This window comes from Salmo salar, chromosome 13 (genome assembly GCF_965601325.2).
Source record: "Salmo salar chromosome 13, fSalSal1, whole genome shotgun sequence".
NCBI classification, from domain to species: domain Eukaryota; kingdom Metazoa; phylum Chordata; class Actinopteri; order Salmoniformes; family Salmonidae; genus Salmo; species Salmo salar.
In genome coordinates this window covers 112,358,266-112,372,280 of record NC_138303.1, presented here as the reverse complement: position 1 = coordinate 112,372,280, position 14,015 = coordinate 112,358,266, and the positions used below count along the sequence as shown (strand labels likewise).

General features: G+C 42.5%; 1 protein-coding gene across 2 annotated transcripts in view; it reads left to right on the top strand.

The window, feature by feature from the left end:
• Nucleotides 1-13,047, top strand: part of ift74 (intraflagellar transport 74) — a 62,089-nt gene extending 49,042 nt beyond the window's left edge. For both annotated transcript variants that reach the window (XM_082960600.1, XM_082960601.1), the window contains exons 17-20: nucleotides 8,458-8,621; nucleotides 12,220-12,345; nucleotides 12,594-12,654; nucleotides 12,765-13,047. In XM_082960600.1, the coding sequence (XP_082816726.1) occupies nucleotides 8,458-8,621; nucleotides 12,220-12,345; nucleotides 12,594-12,654; nucleotides 12,765-12,880 (467 nt within the window). In that variant the 3' untranslated portion in view covers nucleotides 12,881-13,047. The remainder of the gene's footprint in view (nucleotides 1-8,457; nucleotides 8,622-12,219; nucleotides 12,346-12,593; nucleotides 12,655-12,764) is intronic.
• Nucleotides 13,048-14,015: the final 968 nt, after the last annotated feature.

Genomic DNA, 14,015 nt, shown 5'->3' with positions numbered 1-14,015 from the left:
TAGCGAGGAAGAGAAGGTAGAGAGGAGGGAATGGAAGGATGATAGGTCCTCCGGAAGTTTTTCTCAATTTTCGCTGAGCTGCCCGCAGCCCTGTTCTGTAAGCTCGCAATGAGTCACTCAGCCACGGAGCAGGAGGAGAGGGCCGAACCGACCAGGAGGAAAGGGGACAGTGCGAGTCTTGACTGAGTGAAGATTGCGACTACGCATGACCATCTGGGTATAGGCTGAGTGGTCAGGGTTGGAGGAAAGGGAGACCTGGAGGGGGTAGGAGCTAAGTGGTTAGGGTTGGAGGAAAGGGAGACCTGGAGGGGGTAGGGGCTGAGTGGTTAGGGTTGGAGGAGAGGGAGACCTGGAGGGGGTAGGGGCTGAGTGGTTAGGGTTGGAGGAAAGGGAGACCTGGAGGGGGTAGGGGCTGAGTGGTTAGGGTTGGAGGAAAGGGAGACCTGGAGGGGGTAGGAGCTGAGTGGTTAGGGTTGGAGGAGAGGGAGACCTGGAGGGGGTAGGGGCTGAGTGGTTAGGGTTGGAGGAGAGGGAGACCTGGAGGGGGTAGGGGCTGAGTGGTTAGGGTTGGAGGAAAGGGAGACCTGGAGGGTGTAGGAGCTGAGTGGTTAGGGTTGGAGGAAAGGGAGACCTGGAGGGGGTAGGGGCTGAGTGGTTAGGGTTGGAGGAGAGGGAGACCTGGAGGGGGTAGGGGCTGAGTGGTTAGGGTTGGAGGAAAGGGAGACCTGGAGGGGGTAGGGGCTGAGTGGTTAGGGTTGGAGGAAAGGGAGACCTGGAGGGGTAGGGGCTGAGTGGTTAGGGTTGGAGGAGAGGGAGACCTGGAGGGGTAGGGGCTGAGTGGTTAGGGTTGGAGGAGAGGGAGACCTGGAGGGGGTAGGGGCTGAGTGGTTAGGGTTGGAGGAAAGGGAGACCTGGAGGGGTAGGGGCTGAGTGGTTAGGGTTGGAGGAGAGGGTGACGTAAAAGGAAACAAAATAGTGATCAGAGACCTGGAGGGGAGTTACAGTGAGATTAGTAGGAGAACAGAGACCTGGAGGGGGGTTACAGTGAGATTAGTAGGAGAACAGAGACCTGGAGGGGGGTTACAGTGAGATTAGTAGGAGAACAGAGACCTGGAGGGGGGTTACAGTGAGATTAGTAGGAGAACAGAGACCTGGAGGGGGGTTACAGTGAGATTAGTAGGAGAACAGAGACCTGGAGGGGGGTTACAGTGAGATTAGTAGGAGAACAGAGACCTGGAGGGGGGTTACAGTGAGATTAGTAGGAGAACAGAGACCTGGAGGGGGGGTTACAGTGAGATTAGTAGGAGAACAGCCTCTGGTAAAGATGTGAGTTGTAGGGGACTGGGAAAGGGTGAGGTCAAAAGAGGAAAGGAGGAGAAAAAGAGAGTTGGAAAGAAATGAATCGAAGGCAGACGTGGGGAGGTTGAAGTCGCCAAGTACGAAGAGCGGTGTGCCATCGTCAAGGAAATTAGCTTATGAAGGTGTCAATCTCACTGAGGAACTCTTTTAAGGGCACCTGGTGGGTAATAGATGACAACAACGTTAAGCTTGAGGGAATAAAGGGCAGCCTAGGCAGAGATAAACTCAAGTGTTCTCTGGGTTGATCCATGTCTCTATCAGGGCCAAACAGTCAAGGGACTGAAGGGCAGCCTAGGCTGAGATAAACTCAGTGTTCTTGACAGCAGATCGGCAGTTCCAAATGCTGCCAGAGACGCAGAATTTAACATGGGGTTGTGCACACAGGGTACACTACATTAGACGGGTTGTAGCCCAATGGGTGGGGAGCTTCTGTAAAGCCTACAGGGAGAGGAGAGAACAGGTACAGAAAACACACACATAGTTGCCAAAGATACAAAAGAGCAAAATGAGACCATCTGTAAATAACTAGGTAAGATACTGACAGAGAGAGTAAATAACTAGGTAAGATACTGACAGAGAGTAAATAACTAGGTAAGATACTGACAGAGAGTGTAAATAACTAGGTAAGATACTGACAGAGAGTGTAAATAACTAGGTAAGATACTGACAGAGAGAGTAAATAACTAGGTAAGATACTGACAGAGAGAGTAAATAACTAGGTAAGATACTGACAGAGAGAGTAAATAACTAGGTAAGATAGACAGAGAGTGTAAATAACTAGGTAAGATACTGACAGAGAGTGTAAATAACTAGGTAAGATACTGACAGAGAGTGTAAATAACTAGGTAAGATAGACAGAGAGTGTAAATAACTAGGTAAGATACTGACAGAGAGTGTAAATAACTAGGTAAGATACTGACAGAGAGTGTAAATAACTAGGTAAGATACTGACAGAGAGAGTAAATAACTAGGTAAGATACTGACAGAGAGTGTAAATAACTAGGTAAGATACTGACAGAGAGAGTAAATAACTAGGTAAGATACTGACAGAGAGCGTAAATAACTAGGTAAGATACTGACAGAGAGTAAATAACTAGGTAAGATACTGACAGAGAGTGTAAATAACTAGGTAAGATACTGACAGAGAGTGTAAATAACTAGGTAAGATACTGACAGAGAGTGTAAATAACTAGGTAAGATACTGACAGAGAGTGTAAATAACTAGGTAAGATACTGAGTAAATAACTAGGTAAGATACTGACAGAGAGTGTAAATAACTAGGTAAGATACTGACAGAGAGTGTAAATAACTAGGTAAGATACTGACAGAGAGTGTAAATAACTAGGTAAGATACTGACAGAGAGTGTAAATAACTAGGTAAGATACTGACAGAGAGTGTAAATAACTAGGTAAGATAGACAGAGAGTGTAAATAACTAGGTAAGATACTGACAGAGAGTGTAAATAACTAGGTAAGATACTGACAGAGAGTGTAAATAACTAGGTAAGATACTGACAGAGAGTAAATAACTAGGTAAGATACTGACAGAGAGTAAATAACTAGGTAAGATACTGACAGAGAGAGTAAATAACTAGGTAAGATACTGACAGAGAGTGTAAATAACTAGGTAAGATACTGACAGAGTGTAAATAACTAGGTAAGATACTGACAGAGAGAGTAAATAACTAGGTAAGATACTGACAGAGAGTGTAAATAACTAGGTAAGATACTGACAGAGACTGTAAATAACTAGGTAAGATACTGACAGAGAGTGTAAATAACTAGGTAAGATACTGACAGAGAGTGTAAATAACTAGGTAAGATACTGACAGAGAGTGTAAATAACTAGGTAAGATACTGACAGAGAGAGTAAATAACTAGGTAAGATACTGACAGAGAGTGTAAATAACTAGGTAAGATACTGACAGAGAGTGTAAATAACTAGGTAAGATAGACAGAGAGTGTAAATAACTAGGTAAGATACTGACAGAGAGAGTAAATAACTAGGTAAGATACTGACAGAGTGTAAATAACTAGGTAAGATACTGACAGAGAGTGTAAATAACTAGGTAAGATACTGACAGAGAGTGTAAATAACTAGGTAAGATACTGACAGAGAGTGTAAATAACTAGGTAAGATACTGACAGAGAGAGTAAATAACTAGGTAAGATAGACAGAGAGTGTAAATAACTAGGTAAGATACTGACAGAGAGTGTAAATAACTAGGTAAGATACTGACAGAGAGTGTAAATAACTAGGTAAGATACTGACAGAGAGTGTAAATAACTAGGTAAGATACTGACAGAGAGTGTAAATAACTAGGTAAGATACTGAGTAAATAACTAGGTAAGATACTGACAGAGAGTGTAAATAACTAGGTAAGATACTGACAGAGAGTGTAAATAACTAGGTAAGATACTGACAGAGAGTGTAAATAACTAGGTAAGATACTGACAGAGAGTGTAAATAACTAGGTAAGATACTGACAGAGAGTGTAAATAACTAGGTAAGATACTGACAGAGAGTGTAAATAACTAGGTAAGATACTGACAGAGAGTGTAAATAACTAGGTAAGATACTGACAGAGAGTAAATAACTAGGTAAGATACTGACAGAGAGAGTAAATAACTAGGTAAGATACTGACAGAGAGTGTAAATAACTAGGTAAGATACTGACAGAGTGTAAATAACTAGGTAAGATACTGACAGAGAGTGTAAATAACTAGGTAAGATACTGACAGAGAGTGTAAATAACTAGGTAAGATAGACAGAGTGTAAATAACTAGGTAAGATACTGACAGAGAGTGTAAATAACTAGGTAAGATAGACAGAGAGTGTAAATAACTAGGTAAGATACTGACAGAGAGTGTAAATAACTAGGTAAGATAGACAGAGAGTGTAAATAACTAGGTAAGATACTGACAGAGAGTGTAAATAACTAGGTAAGATAGACAGAGAGTGTAAATAACTAGGTAAGATACTGACAGAGAGTGTAAATAACTAGGTAAGATACTGACAGAGAGTGTAAATAACTAGGTAAGATACTGACAGAGAGAGTAAATAACTAGGTAAGATACTGACAGAGAGAGTAAATAACTAGGTAAGATACTGACAGAGAGTGTAAATAACTAGGTAAGATACTGACAGAGAGAGTAAATAACTAGGTAAGATACTGAGAGAGAGTGTAAATAACTAGGTAAGATACTGACAGAGAGTGTAAATAACTAGGTAAGATACTGACAGAGAGAGTAAATAACTAGGTAAGATACTGACAGAGAGAGTAAATAACTAGGTAAGATACTGACAGAGAGTGTAAATAACTAGGTAAGATACTGACAGAGAGTGTAAATAACTAGGTAAGATACTGACAGAGAGTGTAAATAACTAGGTAAGATACTGACAGAGAGAGTAAATAACTAGGTAAGATACTGACAGAGAGAGTAAATAACTAGGTAAGATACTGACAGAGAGTGTAAATAACTAGGTAAGATACTGACAGAGAGTGTAAATAACTAGGTAAGATACTGACAGAGAGAGTAAATAACTAGGTAAGATACTGACAGAGAGAGTAAATAACTAGGTAAGATACTGACAGAGAGTGTAAATAACTAGGTAAGATACTGACAGAGAGTGTAAATAACTAGGTAAGATACTGACAGAGAGTGTAAATAACTAGGTAAGATACTGACAGAGAGTGTAAATAACTAGGTAAGATACTGACAGAGAGAGTAAATAACTAGGTAAGATACTGACAGAGAGTGTAAATAACTAGGTAAGATACTGAGTAAATAACTAGGTAAGATACTGACAGAGAGAGTAAATAACTAGGTAAGATACTGACAGAGAGTGTAAATAACTAGGTAAGATACTGACAGAGAGTGTAAATAACTAGGTAAGATACTGACAGAGAGAGTAAATAACTAGGTAAGATACTGACAGAGAGAGTAAATAACTAGGTAAGATACTGACAGAGAGAGTAAATAACTAGGTAAGATACTGACAGAGAGTGTAAATAACTAGGTAAGATACTGACAGAGAGTGTAAATAACTAGGTAAGATACTGACAGAGAGTGTAAATAACTAGGTAAGATACTGACAGAGAGTGTAAATAACTAGGTAAGATACTGACAGAGAGTGTAAATAACTAGGTAAGATAGACAGAGAGTGTAAATAACTAGGTAAGATACTGACAGAGAGTGTAAATAACTAGGTAAGATACTGACAGAGAGTGTAAATAACTAGGTAAGATACTGACAGAGAGTGTAAATAACTAGGTAAGATACTGACAGAGAGAGTAAATAACTAGGTAAGATACTGACAGAGAGTGTAAATAACTAGGTAAGATACTGACAGAGAGAGAGTTGAGCCTTTCTCTCTTTCCTTCCTGGATGAACTCCACAGAACCGTCTTAGTTTTGCGACGCAACCGCCGCTGAGAAAACAGGGGTGACTGAAGTACTAACATTGCTAATTGCCTAGCAGAGATGGAGAGCACACCTCCCTGTACTAATTTCTGATTGCTCTAGGAGAGGTGAATCCACTCCCCTTTCCAATACAGCCACTGATTACCAAAACAAGTCACAAATTGCCCTGCCCCTTGAGCCTGATTGATGTGTCAAAAACTACCTGCAAATGATGAGTAATCAGTAGTTCACACACCAAGTAGACCACTGGGAAGACGGGCAGCACTTAAAACGTTGATGGCCATAGCTAGCAAAAAAGACAGTACTTAGACCACAACAGATAAAGACAACAAATAATACTTCTCACTCCTGGAGATATCAGGAGTCCTCTAGCTATAGAATGAAGGAAATGGGTGAGCGTTGATTCACTAAGTAATCAGAGTATGGAATGGAATAGGATGCTATTTGGGATACAAGTCTATGTGCAACGGTCTGGTCAGACTCCAGGCTCAGTAGCACTCTGTCAGCACAACAATGTTATTCTTCTAACAGGAAAAAAGAAACACCCCAAATTAACATTCTGTCCACTGTCAAGTGTTATCAGAGTTCAGATGTAAGCTGATGTGACAGTATACTGTGAACTTGTTTTTATGCACTCCTGTTTAATGGTACTCAGTGTAACTCAGTGTAATGGAACTCTGTAACTCAGGGTAATGAAACTCTGTGTAACTCAGGGTAATGGAACTCTGTGTAACTCAGTGTAATGGAACTCTGTAACTCAGGGTAATGAAACTCTGTGTAACTCAGGGTAATGGAACTCTGTGTAACTCAGTGTAATGGAACTCTGTAACTCAGGGTAATGAAACTCTGTGTAACTCAGGGTAATGAAACTCTGTGTGACTCAGTGTAATGGTACTCTGTGTAACTCAGGGTAATGGAACTCTGTGTAACTCAGTGTAATGGAACTCTGTAACTCAGGGTAATGAAACTCTGTGTAACTCAGGGTAATGAAACTCTGTGTAACTCAGTGTAATGGAACTCTGTGTAACTCAATGTAATGGAACTCTGTGTAACTCAGTGTAATGGAACTCTGTGTAACTCAGTGTAATGGAACTCTGTGTAACTCAATGTAATGGAACTCTGTGTAACTCAGTGTAACTCAGGGTAATGGAACTCTGTAACTGTGTAACTCAGTGTAATGGAACTCTGTGTAACTCGGTGTAATGGAACTCTGTGTAACTCAGTGTAATGGAACTCTGTGTAACTCAGTGTAATGGAACTCTGTGTAACTCAGTGTAATGGAACTCTGTGTAACTCAATGTAATGGAACTCTGTGTAACTCAGTGTAATGGAACTCTGTGTAACTCAGTGTAACTCAGGGTAATGGAACTCTGTAACTGTGTAACTCAGTGTAATGGAACTCTGTGTAACTCGGTGTAATGGAACTCTGTGTAACTCGGTGTAATGGAACTCTGTGTAACTCGGTGTAATGGAACTCTGTGTAACTCAGTGTAATGGAACTCTGTGTAACTCAGTGTAATGGAACTCTGTGTAACTCAATGTAATGGAACTCTGTGTAACTCAGTGTAATGGAACTCTGTGTAACTCAGTGTAATGGAACTCTGTGTAACTCGGTGTAATGGAACTCTGTGTAACTCGGTGTAATGGAACTCTGTGTAACTCAATGTAATGAAACTCTGTGTAACTCGGTGTCATGTAGGCCTACTGTGACCAAAGGAAGTTAAATAATGTGCTGCTATTTTGGAGTCACTTTTATTATAAACATTTCTAAACATTTCTACGTTAATGTGTATGCTACCATGATTACGGATAGTCCTGAATGCATCGGGAAAAATTATGAGTGAGAAAGTTACAGACGAACAAATATCATACACAGTAGACATGCTAACCTCTCCCTATTACAATAACAGGGGAGGTTAGCATTTTATATCATACACAGTAGACATGCTAACCTCTCACCATTACAATAACAGGGGAGGTTAGCATTTTATTTCATACCCCCAAGACATGCTAACCTCTCACCATTACAATAACGGTGGAGGTTAGCATTTTTGGGGGGGAGTATGATATAAAATGTTCACATTTATTTCAGGATTATGTGTGATCATGGTAGCATCCACATTAATTAGAAACATATTCTAATCTTATTTACAATAAAAGTGACTCCAAAATAACAATACATTATTTACCATTAATTTCTATTGGGCACAAAATAATCTGAAACGCAACCAAAACAAACAGTAAATGCATCCAACAAGTTTGTAGAGACACAAGCTGGATGTAGTCATTGTGTGTTAGGAATATGGGACCAAATACTAAACTTTTTACTACTTTAATACACATAAAAGTGAATTTGTCCCAATACTTTTGGTCCCCTAAAATGGGGTTCACCCGATATGGATGAAAATACCATCAAATGAAAGCTGCACTTTAACCTCATAGTCATTGTATCATTTCAAATCCAAAGTGCTGGGGTACAGAGCCAACACAACAAACAATGTGTCACTGTCTCAATCCTGTTGAAGCTCACTGTATATATTACATTGATAAAGTCTCGATGTCGCTTGAAATATGCCAATGATCTGTCTGTGTGATCTTTTTTTTTTTTTTAAACGTCCGTGTCTGTCTATTTGTCCGTCCGTCTCTGTGTGTCTCGTCCTCGCCCGTCCCCCAGAGAACCACCGTCTGACCCTTGACCTGCAGAAGGTGGAGCAGCTGGAGAGTAAGATCAACACAGAGCTGACCAGCCTGAAGGACAGGATAGAGACCATGACTCAGGAGCTGGAGACGTACAGCAACCTGGACAATCTAAAGCTTGCTGGAGAGGACAAGAAGAAGGTACTGCTACTGTGTGTGTCGGTGTCTGTGGGTGTGTCTGTCTGTGTCTGTTTGTGGGGGTGTCTGTGTCTGTCTGTGGCTGTGTCTTTGGGGGTGTCTGTGTGTGTGTCTGTGTGTGTGTGTGTGTCTGTGTGTGTGTGTGTGTGTATGTGTGTGTGTGTCTGTGTGTGTGTCTGGGTGTGTGTGTGTGTGTCTGGGTGTGTGTGTGTGTGTCTGTGTGTGTCTGGGTGTGTGTGTGTGTGTCTGTCTGTGTGTCTGTGTGTGTGTGTGTGTGTGTGTGTGTGTGTGTGTGTGTGTGTGTGTCTGTGTGTGTGTGTGTGTGTGTGTGTGTCTGTGTGTGTGTTAGAGAGGTACAGACCTATGTTTGGAAAGGACCAGAAAGTACTGGTAGTACACCTGACCTCAGCTATGGGCCTACAGAGTGTCAGTAGCAGTGCTGATGTAGGATCAGTTTCCTTTTAGAATGATTAAGATAATATGGATGAGGGGACCTGATCCTAGATCAGCACTCTGCCACTCTAATGAATACGGGCTCTGCAGTGTCACTCGTTGCAGTGTGGGATCAGTGTGTGGTCCAGGCTTTGACGGGATGCACTCGAGGGTCCATGAATCCCTTTTACAAGTTAAAGTTCACTGCATTAAACATTTAACGTTTAAAGCAGACATGTTTTAACTTTTTTTTTTAAAATGTGAATGATTATGTTCACAGATAGCTCAAATACTCGCTCTCCATTTGGCAAATCTGACCATAATTGTATCCTCCTGATTCTGGTTTACAAGCAAAAACTAAAGCAGGAAGTACCAGTGACTCGCTCAATACGGAAGTGGTCAGATGACGCGGATGCTACGCTACAGGACTGTTTTGCTACCACAGACTGGAATATGTTCCGGGATTCATCCAATGGCATTGAGGAGGACACCACCTCAGCCACCTGCTTCATCAATAAAAGCATCGACAATGTCGTCCCCACAGTGACTGTACGTACATATCCCAACCAGAAGCCATGGATTACAGGCAACATCCACACCGAGCTAAAGGCTAGAGCTGCCGCTTTCAAGGAGCGGAACTGTAATCCGGACACTTATAAGAAATCCCACTACACCTTCAGATGAACCATCAAACAGGAAAAGCGTCAATACAGGACTATGATTGAATCGTACTACACCGGCTCTGACGCTCATCGGATGTTGCAGGGCTTGAAAACTATCAGGGACTACAAAGGGAAACCCAGCCGTGAGCTCCCCAGTGACGTGAGCCTACCAGACGAGCTAAATGCCTTTTATGTTCGCTTCGAGGCAAGCAACACTGAAGCATGCATGAGAGCACTAGCTGTTCCGGACGACTGTGTGATCACGCTCTCCGTAGCCGACGTGAGCAAGACCTTTAAACAGGTCAACATTCACAAAGCCCCGGGGCCAGACGGATTACCAGGACGTGTACTCAAAGCATGTGCGGAGCAACTGCCAAGTGTCTTCACTGACATTTTCAACCTCTCCCTGGCCGAGTCTGTAATACCTACATGTTTCAAGCAGACCACCATAGTCCCTGTGCCCAAGAACACTAAGGTAACCTGCCTAAATGATTACCGCCCCGTAGCACTCACGTCGGTAGCCATGAAGTGCTTTGAAAGGCTGGTCATGGCTCACATCAACACAATTATCCCAGAAACCCTAGACCCACTCCAATTTGCATACAGATCCACAGATGACTCAATCACACTCAACACTGCCCTTTCCCACCTGGACAAAAGGAATACCTATGTGAGAATGCTGTTCATTTACTACAGCTCAGCGTTCAACACCATAGTGCTCACAAAGCTCATCACTAAGCTAAGGAACCTGGGACTAAACACCTCCCTCTGCAACTGGATCCTGGACTTCCTGACGAGCCGCCCCCAGGTGGTAAGGGTAGGTAACAACACATCTGACACGCTGATCCTCAACACAGGGGCCCCTCAGGGGTGCGTGCTCTGCCCCCTCCTGTACTCCCTGTTCACTCATGACTGCACGGTCAAACACGACTCCAACATTGTCATTAAGTTTGCTGACGACACAACAGTGGTAGGCCTGATCACCGACAACGATGAGACAGCCTATAGGGAGGAGGTCAGAGACCTGGCCATGTGGTGCCAGGACAACAACCTCTCCCACAATGTGATGAAGACAAAGGAGCTGATCGTGGACTACAGGAAAAGGCGGGCTGAACAGGCCCCCATTAACATCGACGGGGCTGTAGTGGAGCGGGTCGAGAGTTTCAAGTTCCTTGATGTCCACATCACCAACGATCTATCGTGGTCCAAACACACCAAGACAGTCGTGAAGAGAGCACGACAAAACCTATTCCCACTCAGGAGAATGAAAATATTTGGCATGGGTCCTCAGATCCTCAAAATGTTCTACAGCTGCACCATTGAGAGCATCCTGACCAGTTGCATCACCGCCTGGTATGGCAACTGCTCGGCATCTGACCGCAAGGCGCTACAGAGGGTGGTGTTTACGGCCCAGTACATCACTGGGGCCAAGCTTCCTGCAATCCAGGACCTATATACTAGGCCCCAAAAATGGTCAAATACTCCAGTCACCCAATTCTTAGACTGTTCTACCCTCTGTAGCGGGTGGCCTTAATCAAATGGTCACCCGGACTATTTACATTGACCCCCCCCCCCCCCCCCCTCCTTTGTTTTTACACTCATTTACTCTGTTTATTATCTATACATAGTCACTTTATGTACAAAATAACTTGACTAACCTATACCTTCGCACGTTGACACTGTACTTTTTATTTGACTCTTTTTTTTCACTTTAGTTTATTTAGTAAATATTTTTCTTAACTCTTTCTTAAAACTGCAATGTTGGTTTAAGGGCTTGTAAGTAAGCATTTCACTGTAAGGTCTACTACACCTGTTGTATTCGGGAAACATGACAAATAGAAATTGTATTTGATTGTGTTACATAGTTTATCATGAAAGCAATTTAAGATAACGTTACAACATCTTTCTGTATCCGCAGGAATCAGGATGTAATATTTATTGAAAGACCTCCATCTGTGGCAGATGTCTCATGGCATAGTCCCTGTAAGATCATGTTGCTAATGTAAACAGCGACAGTGTTATCATTGAGGGAGTTTACCAATGGGAGCAACTTGATAGAGCTAGAAGGAAACGTAAAAAGCATCCTCTACATGCATTACAAAGCAACTCTCCTTTAAACAGGAAACGCGTTCTCTGAGAGATTTGACACCAGGAAGTCATGTTTCTTCCACTGACTTAGTCTGAGAAACCCAAGTTTAGTTTCAACCAATGAAGAAAGGGGTGTAACCAATGGTTGGTTGACCCTCTTCATCTCCTTCAACATCCTTAAGATATTGTCTCAGTAAATCCTTGTTTTATTACCCCACCAGAGCTGTATAGCTGAACTATACGGCTGATGATTTGCTGTGGTAGCTCTACTAACACCATAATGGATGGATGGATGAATGGATGAATGGATGAATGAATGAATGAATGAATGAATGAATGAATGAATGGATGGACGGACGGACGGACGGACGGACGGACGGACGGTTCGTTCATCTAAGTTGTTGTCTATTGTCCTATAGAGGCTGCAGGAGGACAGAGTATCCCTGGCCCAGAGGAGAGACGGCTTTCACAAGGTCATGCAGAAGATGAATGAGGTGTATGAAGCTCTGAAAACACAGCTACAGGAGAATGAGACACATGCTCAGGTACAGAGGGAATACTGACTACATGCAGACTAGTATGGAGGTTAGCCCGGTGTCTGATCTGTTCATGCCGTTAGCCAACAGCCATTGTAGTTGCCAGGATCGGCTAACTTGATGTGGCCCGTCTATTGCCCTTCACCAACACTCATGATGTCATAATAGCTTTGGAGCTTGAAGATTCTTTGAGCGTTTCTTGCCTGTTTTTTTCCCCCCTCTCTCTTAACCAACCACTGTTTTCTATTGGTTTTCAGCTGACCAATCTGGAGAGGAAGTGGCAACATCACGAGCAGAACAACTTCGTCATGAAAGAGTGTATCCTTGTTGCTTTTGACCAGAGTGGATCTCCTGTATCTATACATTACAGGATTTGACAGTGGTAGATGTAATATAAACCGAAGTTTCCTTGACTCCTACATCTCCAGTCATCGCCTCTAAGGGTATGGAGAGTGACTACCGTCCGGTGGTAAAGACTGTCTCCAGGCAGCTGGCAGAGTACAACAAGATCCTTATAGACACCCTGCAGGGAACCAAGAACTAGGAACAAGGACAGCTACAGCTTCCTCTCTCTGGAGGCAGTCTCCATGGCCCACTTCCTGCATCAACCCCTCTATCTTACACACACACTACCGTTCAAAAATTTGGGGGTCACTTAGAAATGTCCTTGTTTTTGAAAGAAAAGCAAAAAAAAAAAAATCCATTAAAATAACATCAAATTGATCAGAAATACAGTGTAGACATTGTTAATGTTGTAATTGACTATTGTAGCTGGAAACGGCTGATTTTTTTATGGAATATCTACATAGGCGTACAGAGGCCCATTATCATCAACCATCACTCCTGTGTTCCAATGGCACGTTGTGTTAGCTAATCCAGGTTTATCATTTTAAAAGGCTAATTGATCATTAGAAAACCCTTTTGCAATTATTTTAGCACAGCTGAAAACTGTTGTTCTGATTAAAGAAGTAATAAAACTGGCCTTCTTTAGACTAGTTGAGTATCTGGAGCATCAGCATTTTGTGTGTTCGATTACAGGCTCAAAATGGCCAGAAACAAAGAACTTTCTTCTGAAACTCGTCAGTCTATTCTTGTTCTGAGAAATGAAGGCTTTTCCATGTGAGAAATTGCCAAGAAACTGCAGATCTCGTACAACTCTGTGTACTACTTCCTTCACAGAACAGCGCAAACTGGCTCTAACCAGAATAGAAAGAGGAGTGGGAGGCCCCGGTGCACAACTGAGCAAGAGGACAAGTACATTAGAGTGTCTAGTTTGAGAAACAGACGCCTCACAAGTCCTCAACTGGCAGCTTCCTTAAATAGTACCCGCAAAACACCAGTCTCAACGTCAACAGTGAAGAGGCGACTCTGGGATGCCGGCCTTCTAGGCAGAGTTCCTCTGTCCAGTGTCTGTGTTCTTTTGCCCATCTTCATTTTTTATTTTTATTGGCCAGTCTGAGAAATGGCTTTTTCTTTGCAATTCTGCCTAGAAGGCCAGCTTCAGTTTTTTGGCAATTTCTCACATGCATTAGCCTTCATTTCTCAGAACAAGAATAGACTGATGAGTTTCAGAAGAAAGGTATTTGTTTCTGGCTATTTTGAGCCTGTAAATCAAACCCACAAATGCTGATGCTGCAGATACTCAACTAGTCTAAAGAAGGCCAGTTTTATTGCTTCTT